Here is a 23,828-nt window from a genome sequence, read left to right as displayed (position 1 = left end):
GGGAAATCGACCATCTAAAGAGGGAGCTGCGCTATGCACGACGAGAGTGAGCCACCTCAAACCCTGACGTTTCCTCTAATGATGGAGAGGATGCTAGTTATAGAAGAAGGTTAAGGACCCCACCAAGCGAGTCTTTCTCCTACGATAAGGAGCATCATCACAAACGTAGGTATAAGAGCCCGCCTTGCAAAGGCCTAGGAAATGACGCTATGAGCAAGGCATTGAACCAAGTTTCCAGATCACCTTTCACGCGCAAGATTGAAGGGGTAAGACTTCCTCGGCGGTTCAACCAGCCAACATTCACCATCTATAATGGTCGAACAAACCCTGTGGAACAGTGTGCCATTTCAACCAAAGAATGGTTTTCCATTCTAGGGACAAAGCCTTGATGTGCAAGGTGTTCCCCTTCAATCTGGAACTCGTGGCAATGAGATGGTTCGATGGTTTAAGGGCGGGTTCCATACGTTCCCTCAAGGAGCTCACCCAGGCATTTGGCTCTCATTTTATCACTTGTAGCAAGGTTCCTCGGCCCCTGAATTCCCTACTATCTTTGTCCATGCGAGAAAGGGAGACCCTGAAGACGTACTCAGACCAATACTAGGAGATGTATAATGAGATAGACGGTGACTTTGATGACGTGGCTATCAGTACTTTCAAGGTTGGCCTCCTAACCGAGCATGGCTTAAGGAAGTCTTTAACAGGAAAACCTGTCACCAGCATGCGCCAGCTCATAGACTAGATTGACAAATATAAAAGGGTTGAGGAAGACCAGTAGTAGGGGAAAGGAAAGGATAAGGTTATCCCTTAGGAGAGGAGGGATTTAAAGTCGGACCGATACAACAACAATCGCCTCGGAGAGACTATGCTAGGCAGTTAGGGTCTGTCAATGCTCAGGCAGTTAACGCGGTGTTCCGGGAGCCAGTGCATCAAGTTCTGAAGAAGATTAAGAATGAGTCATTCTTTAAATGGCCAAACAAGATGATAGGAAACCCCATGAAGCGTAATTAGAACCTCTATTGCCAATATCACTAAGACCAGGGACATACTATAGAAGACTACGAAATTTGTGGACCATTTAGACCAATTGGTCCGAGAGGGAAAGTTGAAGCAGCTCTTGCATCATTCCTTTGGCCAGAAGAGCCAGATCGGCTTGGAACCCGAGAGAGATGCTTCTTCAAGACCCCCATTGGGCACGATAAATGTCATCTTTGCCACTCTTGGGAGGACCGGTTCTTACCCCTTCAGAGTGATGTCTGTGGCTCGGCTGTCCATCTAGGACACCAGTTCGAGGCCGAAGAGGGCTAAAGTGAACATCCAGCTAGCGTTAAGCTTTTTGGATGAGGATAAGGTTGGAACCATATAGCCCCACGATGACACTTTGGTGGTTACGCTCAGGATTAGGGGATATGATGTGAAGAGGGTGATAGTGGACCAAGGCAGTGGTGCTGAGATTATATACCTCGACCTATACAAGGGGCTGAACTTGGGACCCGGGGACTTAACTACCTACGACTCACCCTTTGTGAGTTTTGATGGGAAGGTTCTCATTTCGAGGGGCCAGATTAGACTACCGGTGCAGGCCAGTTCAGAAGTGGTGGAGGTGGACTTCATCGTAGTGGATGATTATTCCCCCTACACGACCATTGTGGCGAGGCCTTGGCTTCATGCACTGGGGACCGTCTCTTTCACCTTGTATTAGAAGGTGAAATATCTGTCGGAGGGCCAAATTGAAGAGATTATTGGGAGTCAATCCATGGTTATGCAGTGCCTGGTGGCCGCAATCTCACGATAGCCCGAAGTTGAGTCCTCAGCCTTTGCTGAAAGGGGTTTATAGCAATTAAGAGCTCCGGTGTTGCTTGTCAATGGATTGGCCGAGGAGGCGAAATGTGAAGACTTGAAAACGGTCGTCGTTGGTGATGATTTGGAGAAATTCTTTCAGATTGGGGCTCAGCTGCCTCCTCTAGAGAAGGAAGAGCTGATAGAGTTTCTTAGGAAAAATGTTGATATGTTCGCATGGAGCGCTTACGAAGCCCCGAGGGTGGATCTGAGCTTCATCTGCCACCATCTAAATGTTAATCCATCTGTCACTCCCAAGAAGCAACCACCTCGATGCTCATCCAAGGATCACTTTAACGCCATCAGAGATGAAGTGAAAAGGCTCAAGCAGGCAGGGGCTATCAAGGAGGTTTTTTAGCCTAAGTGGCTGGCCAATACTGTGGTGGTGAAGAAGAAGAGTGGGAAATGGCGAGTGTGTGTAGACTTCACAAATTTAAATAAGGCCTGCCCAAAGGATCCCTTCCCAATGTCTAGGATAGGCCAGCTGGTGGACGCAACCGTAGGCCATCCTCGGATGAGCTTCTTGGATGCCTTCCAAGGGTACCACCAGATACCTAGCCCTGGGCGATCAGGAAAAGACAGCTTTTTTCACCCCTATTGGGAACTACCACTACAAAGTGATGCCATTCGGTTTGAAAAATATATGCAAGGTCTACCTATCAAAAGATGATGACTAGAATGTTTGAACCACAGTTTGGCAAGAGTATTGAGGTCTATATAGACAATATGGTAGTGAAGAGTAAGGTGGTATCCGAGCACGTAGGAGACCTCGGGAACATTTTTGAAATTCTGAGGAAGCATAAGTTGCGCCTTAACGCTTTGAAATGCTCTTTTGGTGTGGGATCGGGTAAATTTCTAGGCTACATGGTTACTCATTGCGGAATTGAAATTAACCTTGATCAGATTAAGGAAATCAACAATTTACAACCACCTCGAAATCCCAAGGAAGTCCAAAAGCTGACCAGAATGATTGCTGCCTTAAACCGCTTCATCTCTCGATCAGCGGATAGGTGCAGACCCTTCTTCCTATTGATGAATAAGTGGAAAGGATTTGAGTGGACCAAGGAGTGTGCCTTAGCCTTCCAACAGCTTAAGGATTATCTCGCTCGGCCACCAATCATATCCAGTCCTGAGGTGAATGAGGTCCTATTCGCTTATATTGCTATGGCCCTCCATGCCGTAAGCTTGGTCTTGATACGAGTTGGTGGCGGCATACAAATGCCAGTCTATTATGTGAGCAAGTTACTACATGAGGTCGAGGTCCGTTATCTGCCACTGGAGAAAGTCGTTTTGGCGATGGTACATGCGACACGTGAACTCCCCCATTACTTCCAGGCACATACTGTGGTCGTCCTAACTCAGCTTCCGCTCAGAGCTCTACTCCGAAGTGCTGATTACATAGGGAAGATTGCTAAATGGGGGACGATCCTAGAGGCTTTTGACATCAAATACATGCCTCGTACCTCTATCAAGGGTCAAGTCCTCGCAAATCTGGTAGCCGAGTTTGCTGAATCTCTATTGGAAGTAGAAGCAGAAAAGCAAAACATGGATGGAAAATTGGTTGGCATGATCTTCCAACAAGATCCCTTATCCTGGAAAGTATACGTCAATGGTATAGCAAATTAGAAGGGGTTCGGAGTGGAGCTAGTTCTAGTATCCCCCGAAAAAATCACTATTAAGAAGTCACTGAGGCTGGACTTCTAGGCCACAAATAACGAAGTTGAATATGAGGCTCTACTAATGGGATGGCCATGGTTCGAAAAATGGGCGGAAAGGCAGTAGAGATGTTCTTGGACTCAAGATTGGTCGTCAACCAATTGAAAGGAGAATTCAAAGCAAGAGATGAAAGAATGCAATGGTACTTAAGTCAAGTTAGACACTTGCAATCAAGGTTCGAATCTTTCAACCTATCGCATATCCCTAGAAGTGGAAATACACATACTGATTCCCTGGCCACACTTGCCACCTCCTCGACCAGAGCCTGCCCTGGATCATCCTCGTAAAGGATTTGTACAAGCCCACAGAGGTGAAGAGAGAGGTGATCTAGGTTCACCAAGTTAGAGTATGGCCTAGCTGGATGGACCCTATAGTACTATTCTTGAAGGAGGATATCCTGCCCAAGGAGAAATCCGAAGCTGACAAAGTACAAAGAAAGGCTCCTCGATTCTGGCTATCCGAGGATCGGAAACTATACCTTCTCTAGGCCGTATCTGCTATGCATTCATCCCGAGTCAACAGAATTACTCCTTGAGGAGTTACATGAGGGGATTTGTGGAAGCCATATTGGAGGTAAATCTTTGGCACACAGAGCCATCACTCAAGGCTATTGGTGGTATGCAAAATGAGGCACAAGAATATGCAAGGAAGTGCGACTAGTTTTAAAAATTCGCACCAAACATACACCAACCGGGAGGAGTCCTTAATCCTCTATCTAGCCCTTGGCCATTCGCTCAATGTGGCTTGGACATTGTTGGCCCTTTCCCCAAGGTAACAGGGAACAACAGATACTTGCTAGTCGGCACGAACTACTTCACTAAATGGGTTGAAGCTAAGCCTTTGGCAAATATTAGGGATGTGGATGCCAATAAATCTGTTTGGAAAAAAATTGTCATGTGATTCGGGGTCCCTCGCACCCTCATCTCGGACAATGGCCTTCAGTTTGATAGCAAGTCTTTCAGAAGATACTGTTGTGACCTGGGAATTATGAATATGTATTCTACCCTAACTTATCCCCAAGGAAACGGGCAAGCTAAGGCTGTCAACAAGGTCATAATGAATGGACTCAAGAAGAGGCTGGATGAAGCGAAAGGAAAATGGGTGGAAGAACTGCCACACGTCCTGTGTACGTACTAAACCACACCTCGCAGATCAACGTGGGAGACTCCCTTCTCAATGACTTATGGAGCCGAAGCTGTTATCCCTTTAGAGACTGGATTCTCGACATTGAGAACAAGTTCTTTTGATCTGAGCAATAACAACAGATTGCTAGAAGGAAGCTTAGACTTGATTGAGGAGAGGAGAGAAAATACAATGGTCCAATTGGCATATTACCAACATAAACTCAAGTAAAAGTATGATGCCAATGTGAAGTTGAGACCGTTGGTACCTGGCAACTTGGTGTTAAGAAAGGTTCTAGGTACTGCAAAGAACCCGGCATGGGGAAAGCTAGGGTCCAATTGGGAAGGGCCATATCGCATCACTTTGGTGGTTGGTATAGGAGCTTATTTCCTCGAAGACCTAGATGAACGTGTAATACCACGACCTTGGAATGTAAAAAACCCGAAAAAGTATTATTATTAATAAAAATTTCCTTTGTCATATGCTCATTTATTGTGTAAATACATCGTACTTCCCATTATTATCTTTATAAGTGATTAAACAGAACCTTAGTCATGCTTGGGTCCTCGGACCAGATACTTTGGGGAAATTAACACTCTATAACATCTTTATAAGTGATTAAACAGAACTTTAGTCGTGCCTAAGTCCTCAGACTAGATGCTTTGGGGAAATTAACACTCTATGACATCTTTATAAGTAATTAAACAAAACCTTAGTCATGCCTAGGTCCTCAGACCAGATGCTTTGGGGAAATTAACACTCTATGACATCTTTATAAGTGATTAAACAAAACCTTAGTCATGCCTGGGTTCTCGGACCAGATGTTTTGGGGAAATTAACACTCTATGACATCTTCATATAAGTGATTAAACAAAACCTTAGTCATGCCTGGGTCCTCGGACCAGATGTTTTGGAGAAATTAACACTCTTTGACATCCTTTTAAGTGTTTAAACAGAACCCTAGTCATACTTGGTCCCTTGGATCATATACTTGGGAAAATTAACACTGTAACATCTATTTATTTTTCACTAAGTGTTAAAACAGATCTAGGATTATATCCAACTCCTCGAATAGCTGGCTTTGTGCAAGCTAAAATCCTTAATTATTAGCCAAGTGTTGGGCAGAATGAAGAATATCTCCCCCTTTTATTTTTGCAAAGTTTATTACTTATCTTTATTGGATTCAGCTTTCATTGCAGAAGAATCAAGTCACAGTACAAATATGGGGTAAATCTCTTTGTTGCTGGCACTTAGTCAAATCAATTAAACTGGTGGCAGGGTGTTGTTGTAGTTTTTATTAAAGTTAGAGTGGCAGTAGTTCAATTTTATTTGCAATAATAGTAAACTTGAAAGCATATAAAGTAGAGACACAAGAGGTAAAAAGAAAATTCTATTCATTAATCAAAGGAATATGCATTACAAGTGGTGGCAGAAACCACAAGAAAAGAAAATAAAAAATAATAACAAAGAAAAATCCTACAACTACTTCTCTACTGGTCGAGGGCCCAATTCAAAATCAGCTGCCTTCATCTTGCCACCCTCAGCCTGAGATTTGAGCTTTGCGTCCTTGGCCTGGGAGACCACATCCCTGATTGTAAGGGCATCCTCTAATGAATTGGCCTTCATCGGTGGCTGAGCCTCCTTACCTACTCCATCCCCTTTAGAAACTTCAGCACCAAGAGGGGGAGCTTGGGTGGTACGGAGCTGCTCAGGAGGAGGGACCGTATCTGGAACTTCTCGAATATCTTTCGGGAAGAAGATGTTCTCGGCCCTCCTCAATTCGGAGTTTGCAGGGACTCCCGCCCGGTCAAGTGCTATTGCCCATGACTCAGTGTAGTAGTCTTTGCACACTATAGCCACCTCTTCTGCCAGCCGGATCTTTATGTCCCGCACCCACGTTCATAGGATGCCTTCATTGTGGCCTTAGCGGCTTCCTTGGCCACCCGAACTGCATCCTTGGATTTCTGCAGCTCCGTTTTGAGATCCAAAATCATCTGTCTTTCGGTGGCCAGGTCTATCTCGGTTAAGTGCAACTTTTGGCACTAATTCTCGGCTTACTTCTCCGTGGTCTTTATACCTACCTCAGCATTCAGGCGAGCTTGGTTCGCTTCTTTCAGCTTCTCGGACAACTCCGCTTGTTCTTGTTTAAGGGCTCCAAAAGCCTTCTAAGCCTTAAGGTGGAGTGGACCTCAGCCTTAACCTCGTCATGGGCGTTCCTGACCCACTCCTCAGCTATGTAAATTTGCTGGGTGAGCTGCATAAAGGGGTCATAATATATATATATATATATATATTTATATATGTATGTATACATATATGAATAAATGTGCGTCTTAGTATTCAAAAAAAAAAAAAAAAAAAGATGTTGATTGACTTACCATTGCAAGGTCTTTCTTCAACTGACATGAAAATGTTCGGTTGCCTGGCACGCCTGAGGCCCTCCATATCTCTAGGGAGGAGAAGAGGTTGCTCTAAGGCCTCGGTGAGGTGGGTGGCGTGTCCCTTTTGAGACTCCCAGATTGTGGCATCCCAAGGAATGGGAGTACCCTCTAACTCTAGCCGAGAGGCCCAAGTACGCGACCCTCGATGCACTTTAGCACCATCGGACTCCTCAAAACTCTCCACGAAGCGAGCCCTTTTATCTTTAATGTTCTTGGGCTGTGTTTTCCCCCTTTAGAGGAACTATCTCGCCCTCCTCCACCTCTTGCACTTCTGGTACTTTCCTCTTCCTCTTTAAATCAGGATTGGGGAGTAGTCCCACCGTAGTCACAGGAAAAGGAGGAGGGGGGAGATTTGGAGGAACTTGGGTCTTAGGGACTTCTTTCGAAGTTGACCCCTTATTCCTGTTGGCCATTAGACCCCTTAAGCCGGTCCTTTGCTTCGGGTCCATACCTTCTTCTTTGTCTTCTGAGCCGGTATCAACCCGAGCAACTATTAACCTCGAAGAATGGACGGCAGAAAATCTATCAAAATTGGCCTTAAAGTCCGAGAGCTCTACCGGCCTTTCTAGCACTTCACCTTCCTTGTCAAGGTGGAATTGGTCGGTCTCGGCTTCAAGTGATATATGTGTAAAAGCTGTCTCCTCCCTTGGAGTGGCTACTTCCTGAGGGACATGTTGAATGGGAAGCTCAATAGGTGAAAGGTCTCTCTGAGCTAAAAACTTTGGCTTAAAGACGTTTATGCATGCTAGCGTAGAATCACCAGCCCTTATTGCCTGGCCTACGTCTTGAAATATGTGAGACAAGGGCTCGTAATCCAAAATTAGGTGGGCGGCTCATAATTGTCTGTCTTCACTTATGAATACCTTGGACCTCAGCAATATGTTGAGACCTAGTACATTGACAAGACTGAGTCTCGGCGCGACGTGGTTTTTATCTGCAAAAACATCTGAGGAGGAAATTAGGGTTATATAAATAAAAACTATTATCCGAGAAGGCGAAATGTTAAGGCAGAGTTATAAAAAAAATAGTATATAAGAAGACTAAAATCCTTGCTAAGGGACCTAATCTTAGGGTACCCCACTTGGTTTTCCTGCCCGAACTGGGCAGTGAAGACCGTCGTGCCACTCCCCAGAGACGACCAAATAATCATCCTTCAAGCCCTTGTTGGACTTAGGAAGGAAGGATATTAATTTAATGACATCGAACTGGGACTTGAGGTAATATCCCGCGCTGGCAAGGGAATGACATTTGTACATGTGAACGACATCGTGCCATGTGAGCCCTAAGTTCATCTGATCGTTTAAGGCATCTATACTCCCTAGGACTCGAAACAGATTGGGAGCGCACTGATGGGGACACAACCTATGATTGAGTAGGTAGTCTCTGGTTATCCTACCCATAGGAAGTGTCATTCCTCCCTCTATAAAGGAGATCATTGGAATGATAGCTTCACCCTCCTCTGTATCAATAAGTATTCGGTCTAGGGGACAATATTGTAAGCCCACTCCTTATGGAATATGGTATTTGGCCCTGAAACCCTCCATACCAGTCGGAGAGTCCACTAAGTGCTTGAATCTACCCATCTAAGCAAACGTAGATGACACGGAGAAAGTTTTCTAATAAGGAAGAAGGCCAAGGAGTTTGGCCGAAAAGAAAAAGAAAGTTTGAAGAAATAGATTCTTACGAAAACAGGTGAGTGTACTAAATCCTGAGCCTTTAGAAAAATATTTTAGAATTTTCTTAAGGAAAAGAGTTAGGAAAACTTAGGAGTGTAGAGATTTTGGTGAGTTGGAGTGTTTGAGGACTCCGTAGAACTTGAAAATTCGTAAAGTAAAGGGAAAATGATTTCCCTCAAGGCTTTATATAGAGGGTGAAAATGAGTGGGAGTTGTCCTGCTCAAAATTCTAAGAGAAGGATCAACAGTTGGATTTGCACCTCACCATTAGATCTAGGGAACAAAGCGTCGCCTGGAGCAATTAATGACGCCTCACGGGCTTCAAAGCGTCAATGGCAATTATGGGGCGCATAAAACGGCAATCCCACACGTGTAAATCAAAGGATCAAGTAGAATTAACTCTTAAAAATTCAAAACCCTAGTCTTCTCCTCGGATGAGAGGAAAAAACCGGAGTTTTGAGGGGATATTGTAGGATTAAGGGCCCAAAATTATATATTGGGCCTTGGGCCTTGGCCGAGAGCATGAGTGGTCCAAGGAGGAACAAATGGTAATGAACGGTTCAGGTTCAGGATTTAATGAGTAAGATACAAATGAGAAGGTTGTCCGAGGAGGAATATCTCCTCAGATACGATAAGTACAACTCAAATATGTATTCCAATGATCAGAGTGACCTTCCATGAAGTTCTAATGATAGAGACGTGCATCATTACCATACAAGAAGGAGGGAAATCCAAAAATATCTAAGGGAAAGCTGCTACCACTGCATTGAATGCATTGCAGCTACTTTTCTGGCCGCATTTATGTGGAGAAGACCTCTAAACAGTGCTGCCTTGACTACCACAACTCACAGAAAGCCAAAGAGGGTGTCTAATGGGACAAGTACTCAAATAAGGGCTTAGATGACCAACAAGTGTAGGATCAAGATGGTATAAAGGGAACTATATAATGTAAGAGACCCTCAATGAAGAAGGGATCAGAAAAAGAGAAAGAGAACACTGTAGCCATCAAAATTATACTTGTATTCAGTCTAGTTGATTTATATAAAGGCTTAACTCCTTGGACAATGAATTGATTCAGATCAGTGCTTCTTGTTCTTGTTAGATCATCATTTAAATCCATACTAACCGTTGTCCAATTCATTAAGGCCTAGTTGTTTGACCCACTCTCTACAAATTTATTGTACTGGGCTCATTGGGCCAAGATCCCATACATCTTGTGCTTGGGTTGCAAAACGTATTCCCCCTACATTACTATTTAACTTATTTTTGTTACTATTCATGGGTCTCATTGCACTTTTTGATACAATTCATGATTACCATTGTACTATTTCAGCTACTTTTTAATTTTATTTACAGTACTATTAGCAAAAGATTAACATTTTTGTTATTTTTTCTTGGGACTTACTAATGTGTGCTTTTATGGCATATATTAGTAAACCATTTTAGAAATTTTTTATGAAAAAACGAAAAATTAATTCACTGTTTTGATAGCTTTTAGCAAAAGATTAACATTTCTGTTATTTTTTCTTGGGACTTACACTCTGTTTGTTTTGCTGGAAAACCTTTTATAAAGATAGTTTTCCACATTTTTCAGTGTTTGGTAGCACACAAAAAACTTGGTCAATGGAAAACTATCTTTGGTCAACGGAAAACTCTAATAAAAATAAGACTTATTTTCTATAGGTTGTTTTCTAAAAAATTTTTTTGGAAAACAATCTCTTTCTCACGCATTGCATCTTCTATAAATATTATCTTCGTCTATAGTCGTGGGAAACATAATTTTTTGGTGCCTTCTCTCTCTCATGGTAAGTTTTCTCACTTTTTCTCTCTTCCCTTTGCTTTTTCTCTCCTCACACCCTCACTGTCACTAACTCTGTTCTCTCCTCTTCCCATAAATCTCTCTCTCTGTCTCTCTTCTCTCTTTTCTCCATGTTTCTCTTCCCCTCTATAACGCAATTCTCTGATTAGATTTTTTTTTTTTCCTTCACTGATCGGTCAATAGCTCCAACTTGCAAAGGAGAACAAGTTTGCAATGGTAATTATTTCATTTATCTCTACCAAAATCCCAATTCTTTGCTTTGAATTTCAAGCTTGATTTTCTTTTTTCTCTAAGAAATTTTCGGTTTGATGGATTCCAGGCAAAAGTTAATTCTTTTTCATACATAAAGTGCAAAAAAATAAAAAATAAAATAAAAAGAAGAAGAAGAAGAAAGAAAGAATAAAAAATAAAATAAAAAGAAGAAGAAGAAGAAAGAAAGAATGAAGTAAAAGATGAAAATTTTAAACATAGTACCTATATTGCTCTAAATTGTTTTTACATGGGACAATCTTTACTGTGGACTAATAATATTGTTATATAATGAATGATAATCGTTTAGGAGAATTGCATTTGTTGGCAAATACTTTTTTTGTTGGCAGATACTATGTAGTGATGATATATTATACAATATATTATGTAAATACATAATTTATAATAATATTGGAGACTTGTGGTTGACCATAGTAGAAAATTAGTATACCTACAAAAAGAGTAGACAATTAAAAGTTATTGTTATTTATACTTATTGAAAATGTATTCCCCTGTCAAATTTATATATATATATATATATATAGACAAATGGTTGATATGTGTGTGTGTGTGTGTATGTACGTACGTTACTATTTATATATATGAGCAAGATGAGTGGTAGAGATCATGAAAATTTGACAATTAATTAATTTTGATTGTATCTATTGTCAAAATTTTAGTATGAAAACCAAATTCATTCTTGGTTTTTTATTTATAATGATTACATTAGTTAGTTTACATAATATACATGTTTTAAATTATAAAAGAAATAATTTTTGAAAAATTGCATATCAAACACTAAAAAACATTCTTATGCTCATTTTCAAGGTTGTTACCAAACACTGGAAAATGAGACAGTTTTCTAGAAAATGCTCTTTGAAAAATGAGTAATTTTCTAGAAAACGTTAATGCTGAAACAAACAGAGCGTTACTAACATGTGCGTTTAGGGCATACATTAGTAAACCATTTTAGAAATTTTTTATGAAAAAACGAAAAAGTAATTCACTATTTTGATAGCTTTTTCAATATTCCATAAAAACTTTCCCAAAATTGATGATTAATGTATGCCTTAAAGGCACGCATTAACCGAACCATTTTTTCTTTACCTTTTCAAAAGTTTGAGTATTTTTTTTCCAATTTAGATTGCGTGGTCTCATCTACAGAGTCTTGGAATCTTAGATTTATGAGAGTTTTAAAGTTTTTTATTTTTTGGTGGTAAACTAGATGCAGAGTTTTAAAGTTAACCCTTGGAAAGTATCCCCATAACCTTTTTTTTTTTTTTTTTCTTACTTTTTGATTGGGTCATGAGAACTAAATTACCTTTATTTTATTTTATTTTGTTAACTATTTGAAAAATTAGTAATTAGAAAGAAAAAAAATTGTAGGAAGTAGACCATTAGAAAAGAATTCAAAGAGATAAATTTGGGGTCTCGAGTTTGCAATATTAACTCTTTATATATAACTAGTCAGGGCAACACGTGCAAGGCACGTGCTAGCCATGTGAAAAAAAAGTAGTGATTAGGATCAATTTTAGATTTTATTTATATTACAAAATAAAGATATAAATCATTTGATTTTTAAAATACATAGAGATTTACATTAATCAAAAAAGACATTAATTTTAAAAATTTTGATAATTATGTCATAAAAAGTAAATCTCATTCGTATAAGACCGTGACAAATCCTAGCCCAATATTTTATTATTTTATTTTGACCTATAACTTACACCTCAATAGTTGTGAATATATTGTAATAACAAAAAAATGTCATGACATTTTTAGTTGTGCTAGATCTCGGTATAATATTTTATTATTTTATTTTGATCCATAAGGAATTGATACATGCGTCGCAACATATTCATAATATCTCTATGTTTACATTGTACTTAATTACAAAGTAAATTTATATTGTAGACAAAAAAATTGGCAAATTTTGTACACATTTACAAAATTTGTACAATATTTACATTTTTTTGTGCAAATGTATATAATATTAACCACTTTTGTGTATTTACAACGTAAACTTACATTGCAAGTTGTAAAAATGTGCTCCCCCCTAGATCGAGGGTTTTACATGGAGTCACCACTTATTTAATTTAAAAGGAAAAATAAGAAAACCTTTAATGAAAAATACTTCTGTTGTATTAATGTATATGACAATTTACATCAAATTTTGTAACAAAAATTTACAATGCTTTTTTGTCCTAGATACAATCTAAGAAAAGTAAATTACATTGCTTAATTTCCTAGTTACATTCTAAAAAAAAAAAACGTAAAATTGTATATACAAGAGTATAGTCTAGAACCCTTGATCTTGGTTCGGAGGCTAATTTACGAGATGGGAAGGAATTAAGCACCCATCTCGCCCGATAAAACCGGTCTCCTAGGTTAAGGTGGCCAATGTCATGTTATGTTAAACAAATACAAAGAATATGTAATATAAACATGTGATTTGCAGAAATTGTAAATAAATATGTGTTAGGGGAATTTGACATAAAGAGAAACAAAAAAATAAATAAATAAATAAAACTTGTTAGATAATAATTTTAATGTAAAAAAAAATGAAGGTAATGGCATGTTCATCCAAAAGATCAATATAAATAAAGAATTCCTAGCCTAGACATGTTCATCTAAGCATGTGAAGGAAAAACAAAATTGTCATGTTATTTGTCATCAACATAATTGCAAAGAGAAACAAATAAAAATAAAACCTTTAAGCATATTTGATCATCCAAGCAATTATGAAGAGAAGGAAAAACCCTAGACATGTTTATCTAGACAAAATCAAACTACTTTGACATGTTTGTTCAAGCATTTAAAAAAGTAAACCAACTACCTAGACATGTTCATCTAAGTATTAAAGAGAAAGTTGTGTTTTAGCCTAGAAGTGCTCATCTAAGCATTCAAAAGAAAATTGTGTTTCACCTAGAAATGTTCATCTAAGCATGTAAGAGAAAATCAATAAGACACATAGGCATGTTCATCCAAGCATAGCATAAAAGAAGTGAATAATGATTTGTAAGCATTTATTCTAGCATGTATAAAGAATTAAAAAACACAATTAACTACTTACTAGCATAAATTAAAAGGGGAAGTGATCACTTAAAGGGCTAGGGAGAAAGCAAGGAAGTAATAAACTACAACCAAAGTAAGAACAATGGTTGCTCAACAGCTTTTCTTTTCTGCTTTTTCACTAGCTCTTTAGAGGGAATTCGGGGTTTAGAGAATGGAAGAGGTCTTCTTTATTTATAGGAGAAGGGATGGCTTAGCTTTAAAGCTAAGTTATTAGCTTTCTTCTGAAGCTAAGGGAGGAGATAACTTGTTTAAATGAGCTGGGACGGATTTAGTGTTGATCCCCATTCAAATTTTGAAATGATGCTGCACCTGCTTCGTATTTTGGCTCTAATTTTCCACTCAAAGTTCCAATTGATTCAAGATGGGTGTTTTTTGAAAGCAAATTCAATTATCTACAACTTTTCTGAAATAGAGAAAGCCAAATTTCAACGTTATCCATGCCAAAAATGTGTTTCAAATTGCTGCTGAAAATAGTAACGTCTTTTGAGCATTTTTTAATTTTTTCATAGGATGTATCTGTTTCTTTATCCAATTTATTTTTCAAAAATCTTTCTTCTGAAGCAAAGGGAAAGGATAAGTCTATTAGATAGGCTTGAACAGATTTGATGTTGAACTCATTTGAAATTTTGAGAGAAAATTGAAGATAATGTTGAATTTGTGTTATCTTCTACACCTGTTTCGTATTTTGGCCATAACTTGCTCAAAATTCCAATCGATTCGGGATTGATGTTTTTTGAAAGGAATTTAATTCTCTACAACTTTTATAGAAATAGAGAAATCCAAATTTCAATGTTTTTCTGACCAAAAATGCGATTCAAGTTACTGCTGAAGATAATGACGTTTTTTGAGCATTTTTCTGTTTTTTTGAATTTTTCATGGATCATATCTCCAGAATTTTTTTTTTTTTTTTTAAAAGAGTAGATAAGATGCCATAAAGAAAAGCATTTTTTATTATTTCTTTTAAAAAAAATGAAAGGAAATGAAATCCAATCAAAAATCACACTTAATTAATTTCAAATTAATTCTTGTGAGAACCAATCAAAATTAAGTGTTTAGAATAGGATGTGATCAGGCTCATCGTATAGGCGAGCCATGATCATTGAAATTTGTTTGTATGATAACTTTTGATCAGGTGGTCCGATCAAAGCCCATGACATACCATTATGATCATTAGAACATCAAGGTTTGTTTTGTATCACAAATCTAAAGATCTGCCGGTTGGTAAAATGCAAGTTGTAAAATTGGGTGTCTACACAAGTACAAAGTAAACATATAAAGATCTTAAAAAAAACAAAAACAAAACTCAAACCAACTAGCATACTTGAAGGGTGGCATACTTGAAGGGGAAAAAAAAAAGAAAAGAAAAGAAAAAGTGCACCTCACTAATTGAATAAACCAAAAAAACAATATTCATGAGCCTTTGGCTCTTTTTATATAGTTAATAGATATGCCAGCTTACATAAATATTTTTTTAAAAAAAAAACTTAGGCACTGTAGAAATTAATGTTAAAATGTTGTGGACTTAGCATTTTTTTTATTTGATCTATTAGAAACTGAGATCTCAACAATTGTGAAAATATTGTGATATCTATTAGAAACTGAGATCTCAACAATTGTGAAAATATTGTGATAACAATAAGTGTTGTAACAATTTCTTAAAACATTTATTTTTAGTTGTGGTTGGTCACAGTTTCATATTTTATTATTTTATTTCAACTTGTAAGAAATTGACACGTCAATAATTGTGAAAATATTGTGAAATTTGTTGTGTCAGTATGTTAGGGACATATTTTTATGTAATTGACATATCTTTTGACAAAACGCACTTTACTTGTAATTGGGTAAATCTAAGTAGGTTCAAGATAATCATTACAAGTGGTTAAATTGAAGACATGAAGATTACTCAAGAACTGTTCAAGAAAGTGCAATTTGCAAGTCTCGATACCTCCTCGACAGAATCTCGATTTGTCGAGATTCATTAAAGCTCGATAGATGTCTCGATCTATCGAACTTACGAGATTTAGGTTATAGCCAACTACGTTTTTATTCTAAAAGGCTATTTGTTTATGGGTTTTGTATAATCCTTATAGGACTAGGAAAACCCGAGGTTTGTGGGTTTATATAATCTTTATTGGACTAGGAAAGCCCAAGGTTTGTGTAAACCTATTTAGAATAGGAGAGCCCATTAAGCTCCTATTTAAAGGAGGTGGAAAAAGAAAAACCCTAACTCCAGAGAGCTTCATAAGGTTTTCTTTTTGAAACCCTAGCCTCCTCCTACAGAAGAAAGATCTCTTGTTGCGTTTCTTGTACGCCTTTGGGTTCTGTAACCAAGCAAAGTCTCTTGTATCAACATTGAAGATCTTATTGGTGTTTTTATATGAAACTGCAGCAAATCAACTACAACAATCAAAGGGTTGCTGTGGAGTTAGTCACATATTTGGATTCATGCAAAGGAGTAAGCCGTGTACTGGGATTCGCACATCAAATTGGTTAGTCACGTACTAGGAGCCGTGCATAAAAAATGAGAGATTGTCACTACAAAACAAGTCCAATTGAGTATTGGGGTAAGGGTTCAACTATAGGTTGGTATAAGGTACTGAGATTTCTTTACTTGTAACTGCTTGTTTTGATAATAGTGGATTCTCGGGAGTGGTGACCTTAAATTTACCTGGTAGGGTTTTACCTCGGTGGTTTTCCCCATTCGTAAACAAATCACCCGTGTCAAATTTAATTTCCACTGCATTTATTTATTTGGTGATTTGTTTGTGCTACCACGCGTTTGCATGTTAATTTGATTAATTAATAAATTTGGCTAATTAATCAATTAATTCATCACAAGGGATCAATATGTTTTTGGCCTGTCATAGTATAACAATATATATACCATCTTACATAAATATTTAAAAAAAAAAAAAAACTTTAGGCACTGTAGTTACCGTGCCAGTTGAATAAACCAAAAGCACTGCACAATAAGTGTTGTAACATTTTCTCAAAACATTTATTTTTAGTTGTGATTGGTCACAATCTCATATTTTATTATTTTATTTCGACTTGTAAGAAATTGACACGTCAATAATTGTAAAAATATTGTGAAATTTATTGTGTCAATATAACAATATATATACCAGCTTACATAAATATTTAAAAGGGAAAAAAATAACACAAACCGATTAATGAGGAAAAAAAAAAGTGGCTCAAGAAACCAAAGCACTGTAGCTACAGTGATTTAGCACATTCGCGCTTTTATATATACTAGTTTGGGCCGCATGTGCAAGGCATGTTCTAGCCAGTACGTTGAATAGTGATATAAGATCAAGTATAGAACCTACTATAGCTTTCACCCATAATATAAATCTCACATCTACAATAAATTCCAATTGAAGCAAACACATATATTATATGTCATGAAATAATGAAAAAATATTATTATATGTCATAAAAATTGATCTCTCTCTTCACTCCTTATACTTCTAATTCTGTTTCTGGTCCACACTTCTTACTCTACCAAAGGTTTAGGTTCTCAAGCATCCATTGTCTTAAGTCGTAAAACCTTCATAAGTTGACATCGCCATATCACACAAGGTGACCACCTATTTAGGAATGAATGTTGTTTACTGCACCATACATACAATACAAATTAACAAACAAAATTCTTTTATGTAACATAGGAATGAACAAAATCAAGTAATTGGCTGTATCTACTATCTAGCAAGACAAACTACTAAAATAGAATTAGATCAATGTTAGTGTATAGCAAAAATTTTGAAAAGTAATGTAACAACATCTATTCGCAAATTTTAAATAAAAGTTTGAAAAAATATGACACTCTTGTTCAAGATACATGATGCTCACCATTAATCAAAATGAGGAAAATATAACATGTATAGTTGGACCAAATCCTTTTTATAAAGCACTGAAAAATAGAATTCCTTGGACCAAGATGCAAACAATGACCAAGAGATCACAAGGTTCCTAATTAGTAAGCACCCATCAGAATCTATCCCAAGTATTCAAAGCGATTACAACAAACAACAACGTTTTCATGATTTTAGGATTCTTACTGTCACTATCCAATTTACATTACGTACAATGAGGCTTTAGAGAATTTGATTGAACAATAAAAATCTGAACAAAATATTTATTTTTGAACAGTGAACTGAACTCTTGGTAACGTTAGAGACAATCATTACAATGAAACTAAATTGTTGATAGTAAAAGTATATTTCTAAAGAACTTGCAATACTTTAGAAGGAAGTCTAAACCAATTCCCTATAATTTATATTAAAGAACTTGCAATACTTCAGAAGGAAGTCTAAACTAATTTCCTATAATTCCCTATTTTAAAAAAGCATAATTTTAAGGCTGTAGCGTTTTCAATGTTGTTGAGCCTAAATTGAGAAAATGGCTTAAACATTTACTCTACAATAACATAATGGCTAGTCTATATATAAAAAGAATCAATAGGTTCATGAACAGTAATTTGGCTTAGTGAGTTGCCTTTTTCCTTTTTAAGGATCTTTATATGTTTACTTTTTACTTGTAATGTAAGCTTACATTGTATACACACAAAAAGTGGCAAATATTATATACATTTGCCAAAAAAAAAAAATTTGTACAAATTTTGCAAATGTGTACAATATTTGCCAATTTTTATGTGTTTACAATATAAATTTACCCCAAACTTGTCAACATGTGCTAATAATAGCCTTTTAAACATTTGTGACACTTGATCTTGACCAAAATGTTTCCTCTTTCCTTTAGATCCAATTTTTCCACCATGTTCTATAATGAGTTACATACAATCATCATAGAACTCCTAATCATAAATTGAGGCAAGTTTTCAAGAAACATAGAACTCCAATTTATGGTTTTCTTCCACGCAATCTATGTGGGAGAGTGCAGCATCAAGTGCAGAATTCAATGTAAACTTCATTTCTAGTCTAGCAAAAAAAAAGAGGTAAATAATCTTCAGTTGCATTATTTCCATTTAAAACAGAATTTGGATGCATGTTTGATCCAACAACTTAGGGAAAATAAAATTAATAGGAGTTTCTTTGAATATATTATGTTGACCCTATGACTATAAATAGAATCTATATAAGATTTCAAAGAAACTATTATGCATTTACAGCTTAATATAAAGGATAAACAAAAACCTTGAGATTGAAGACTGTAGCTCATTATCTTTGTCTAAGTCCTCCACATCAGCATTCTCATCCAGCAGAACAATACGAACTGCAAAATAGAAACGTAGAAAACTCATCAAATTTTTCCCACAAGTAAAACAATAGTACAATTACAGCATCAGTTTGTCACTGAGTCCTTAAAATTGAAACACTAAGCAACACAAATTAATAAATCAGAGAGAACTTTAAAAAAGAGCATCAAGAACTCTCATTTTCACCTTCATGTTTGTGTATTGAATTGATGTCAGTTGCATTGAAAACTGTACATAAAATTAAACAGCAAATCAAACAGCAAAATTATATCAGGGGAAGAAAAAGAATTGAAACAAAAACATGCCAAGAGACTACCTAGATGTTCATGGCCTTTGTGTTGGACTTATGTTGTTCATGGCTTTTTAGACAATAAAAGTTTCTAAAATTTTCACACTATTAGATTCCCCAAAATTCACCAAATTTGGCACACTAATCTAACTGCAAAATGCATGTTCTAAAACCCCGATAACTTGTTTAAAAATTTTAAATTAACAAAATCAAAATTATTCACATTAAAAAAAACTTTTTGGGTAAACTCTATAAAAATAAGCAAATTTAAGAAAAATAGAGAGATTTATCGTGCACAAAATCCCTAAGAAACTCGTGCCCTCAAGAAGTTACAACTAAAAATTAAGGCCCCAAAAAAGAAATCTCATTTAACAAAGCATAACATAATATTTACCTTATCCATCTAACATACTACATATATGTAGTACATTGATTATCAAAAAAATATAGTAGTACATTCTTTTGGAGCTAAAAAACAACATAAGAAAGAACAAAAAAGAAAAAAAAACACTTAAATGCAATAATTATATTAAGCTTATTACAACCAAAAAAAAGAAAAAAAAAAACAATAAACAAAGAATCATATGTAACCCCTGCTTAATCAAGTTCAACTACAAATATGGAAAAAAAATTGCAAGCACCTGCAACGAATGAAGAAGTTATTAAGGTGTTCTTCCCATATGAATAATGGTGTCAAAAGAGTTCCCAAATCTGTTGGATTGAAATAACCAATGAAAATAAAATAGAATAGAATACCATAGAAACATCTTAGTAAAAATAACATAATTATCAATGGTATAAATAAAACTATCGTTCCATCTACAAAAAAGACTTTGACAATGCAAAAAACTATCATTCCATTGGATTTTGAGTTGAGCAATAGTTGCATTGCCACTTGCAAGCATTGTTGTCATTATTAGAAAGATTAGGATGTCAAAGAAGTGACGATAATCTAAATTTATTGCAAATCTACATGGAAAAGTCATTAATTTAGTCCTCATCACATATACCCCCAAACCACAATTCATTCCTAACATGTTCACTGATATATTTAAAAGGAAAACAAAGTTTGACCTTAAAAAGCCAATAATAATTAAACTAACTAAATACATCAACCAATATAATATGAAGCTCCAAAGAATGTCAAGATATTATCTTCCCACTAAAAGCAGAACAAATGCAAAATATGAATGACATTGCCACTCCAAAAACATACTTTCAGGATGCTAAACTGCATAAAACACATGTAACACCTTAACTACCACTGTTAATATGGTTTATTATCAAAATTCAAACCAACTTAATATAGCAACCAACATAATATAAAGCTTAAAAGAACTTGAAGATAGTATCTTTCCCTCTAAAAAGCAGAAATATGATGCAAAATATTGGCATATATCCACCAATATCAGTAGCCCAATCAAATTCCCACAACAGGCTTACATTACAAGTTTACAAATATACCAAAGAAATACCTTTACTTACTGATTCTAATGCAATGGAAGTTGAATAACAATTCAGAATCCAAAATAAGCAACTGGGTATTCACCTAAACTTCATTAAGAAGCACAAGATAAGAAAAAGAAAGAAACTTGGTGGACCGAGAGGGAATTGAACAACTTGGACTTTTTTTTTTTGTGGGGGGGGGGGGGGGAGAACAACAACCTGGACTTTAAAAAGGAAAAAAGTGGGAGACCAACCACAACAGATTAATAGCTTTTCTAATATTTAGTTTTCCAAAAAGGACTCATTCATTAACTTAAAATTAGAAGCTTTTTAATGCAGCACCTACCAAAATGAATACTCATGGCAGTCTCAATTTTCAATCAATCTTGTATTCCCAAAATAAGGCTACATTGAACATAGTGACAATCTAACAAAGAGGCAGATGAAAAGATGGAAAAAAAAAAAAAAAAAGAAGAAAAAAAGACATCAACAAAGAGAGATGTAAACAAGAATCTACCTAAAAAACCCTATCTCTATAACTGAAATTTAGCAACCAACATTAGGAAAGAATTATAGCTGGATTCAAAATTGGAATCACATATATTATAGCACTTGCAATTCATGTTGATATAAGAGTCTTAGGATGCTCGGACTATCTTATGACAAAAAATAGAATTGAATGAAAAAGATGGCATAAAGAAACTGAAACAAATCCTCCAACAAAGACAAAACCATAACCTAAATAATTTGCTTTATACAAATGAAAATCCGAAATGAACATAAATAAAGTATTCCACTACAATGAACATCATTAACTTCTTCAACAAATTTTAACACCTTTAAAACAAAAGCAACCAAATTTTTAATAGTTATCAATTTTAAATTAAAAGAAACAAAAAGTTATGCCTAGAATCAATATATCAAATATTTACAAAATATATATATATATATATATATAAATATATATATTTATATATATTCAAAGACCTAACATTTTTACCAAAAACACAAAGCATACCTTACCTTTGTGAGAATGATGTCCAAAAGATTAGTCACTACTTTTGAATCAAATAGCTCAGCTTGGTGGCTGCAAATCAAATATAACAAATTAGCACTTCTAAAAAATTTGTTTAAACCAACAAAATAAAAAAGAGGAAGATTACAAACCCCATGACCAATCACATCACCACCACCATTACCGGAAACAAAAACAACAACAATTGATATATTCTTCTAGAACATTATAATTTGTACGGTTCTTTTAATCCTTTCTACAGGTAGGATCATTCATTTATGTGTATAGAGAGAAACATAAAGCACAAATTTTGCTATGAAATTGATGGAAAAACAGCAACTTTACAATTGAATGGAGGAGGCAGCTTTTCTTTTTGGCAAAATTGGTTTTGTCTATGGTGTATAGGTCTGCATCATTAGTCTATTTTCTTGTTGTTAAAAAATAGAGAGAATAACATGGGATTAGGCAAAAATGGAACCAAATTATGATCAGTGAAACTTCAAAGTGGAAATATTGGAGAGAGAGAGAGCGCTTACCTATAGTGTGTTAGCTAAAAATACCAAAAATGGAACCAAATCCCCTTTCTTTATGATCTGTTTATCTCTCCCTCTTTCAATATCTTCTCACCTTAGAAAGGAAAAACCCACGCACACACAACTCCAAACCCAGCAACTAAAAGTTTAGAAGAAAAGAAACCCAAAATACCCATATTAGCAAATAGAAAGAAGAAATCAAGAATGGTTAATACCCATATTAGCTAATATGGGTCTTTTAGGTTTCGATAAAGAAATGAGATTTGGTTCCATTGAAAAGAAGAATCTCAGAGTTCTTTAGTGCCAAAATGAGGTCTCTCGTCTTTCACCCACTTCCATCTCTGTTTCTTGTGTAAGCCGAAAATACCCAAAATGGAACCAAATCTCCTTTCTTTATCAAAACCTAAAAGACCCGTATTAGCAAACAATCAAATATTGAAACCCACAAGGAAATAAATACAAACATAGATCTTAAGAACCAAAAAAAAAAAAAAAAGAAGGAAATTTTGAAGAAACAGAGGAAAAAAAAAAAAGATATTGTAAAAATTAGTCGGTCTTTCTTCCCATGTTTTTTTTTTTTTTTTAATCTTCTTTCTTCCTAAGCCGATCTAGTCCTGTTAGCCTAAAATGATAGAGAGAAAAGAGAGAGAGAAGAAATATAGAGAGTTCTTCCGGAGAGAAAAGAGAGAGAAAATATCCGGAAAGTTCCAAAGAGAAAAGAGAGTTCCAGATAGGGGTGTCCACAGAACCCGTCCACCCGCCCGAACCCGAACCGCCACCACCCGAACCAACCAATCCGACGGTCGGCGGCGGGTCGCCACCCACAGAACCCGATCCCTTCGGGTCAGCCAGCGGGTTTCCTCCCCAAAAACCCGAGTCACCCGACCCGACCATAAAATCAACAAAATCTGGTGAGATTGAAAGGTTTTCTGACAAAGAGCTACTTGAAATCCACCAGATCTGGCGATATTTTTTATTTTCCGACGAAGATCTACTTGAAATCCACTAGATCCGGTGAGATCTACTCCAGACTCAACAGATCCAGCCAAATATCGGCCAGATCTAGACCGATCCGGCGAAATATCGGCACCGGCGGCGAAATATCGGAACTAGCGGCGAAACCCGAAACTGAACCGACACCAACCCGAAACCCGACGGACCCGAACCGGATGACCCGACCATTAAAACGGGTCGGTTTCGGTTTCGATTTTTACCCACCCGAAAAATTCGGGTCGGTTCCGGGTCAGGCACAAACCCGACCCGTGGACACCCCTAGTTCCAGATACCCTTTGGCCTCTCTCCCTTTCACTGTTATATGTCTCTTACTCCCTTTTATTGTTTTATATATTCAGCCAAAACACACCGTTTAGCACTCCACAAACGGACAAAAAAAG

The 23,828-nt window shown here is 36.5% G+C and overlaps 1 protein-coding gene and 1 long non-coding RNA gene across 6 annotated transcripts; one reads left to right on the top strand and one right to left on the bottom strand.

The window, feature by feature from the left end:
* Positions 1 to 209: 209 nt before the first annotated feature.
* On the top strand, positions 210 to 2,194 carry LOC115967105. Its single transcript, XM_031086186.1, has 4 exons — positions 210 to 266; positions 376 to 443; positions 1,396 to 1,678; positions 1,835 to 2,194. Exons 1-4 carry the CDS (start codon positions 210 to 212, stop codon positions 2,192 to 2,194), a joined length of 768 nt encoding a protein of 255 aa, XP_030942046.1.
* A 14,972-nt stretch (positions 2,195 to 17,166) lies between these two features.
* On the bottom strand, positions 17,167 to 22,329 carry LOC115967278. 5 transcript variants are annotated; one of them, XR_004086423.1, is made up of 5 exons: positions 22,247 to 22,329; positions 21,910 to 21,973; positions 20,082 to 20,151; positions 19,090 to 19,168; positions 17,167 to 17,547 (listed from the first exon to the last, which is right to left on the bottom strand). It is a non-coding gene; the product is annotated as an uncharacterized LOC115967278 (long non-coding RNA). The 5 variants fall into 5 exon arrangements; XR_004086420.1 differs by lacking the exon at positions 20,082 to 20,151 and adding an exon at positions 19,338 to 19,379 and having other exon boundaries at positions 17,169 to 17,547; XR_004086422.1 differs by lacking the exon at positions 20,082 to 20,151 and having other exon boundaries at positions 17,170 to 17,547.
* Positions 22,330 to 23,828: the final 1,499 nt, after the last annotated feature.

Source organism: Quercus lobata, chromosome 11, assembly GCF_001633185.2.
Source record: "Quercus lobata isolate SW786 chromosome 11, ValleyOak3.0 Primary Assembly, whole genome shotgun sequence".
NCBI classification, from domain to species: Eukaryota; Viridiplantae; Streptophyta; class Magnoliopsida; order Fagales; family Fagaceae; genus Quercus; species Quercus lobata.
The sequence above is the reverse complement of the archived record's forward strand: the minus strand, read 5'-3'. Positions and strand labels throughout refer to the sequence as shown.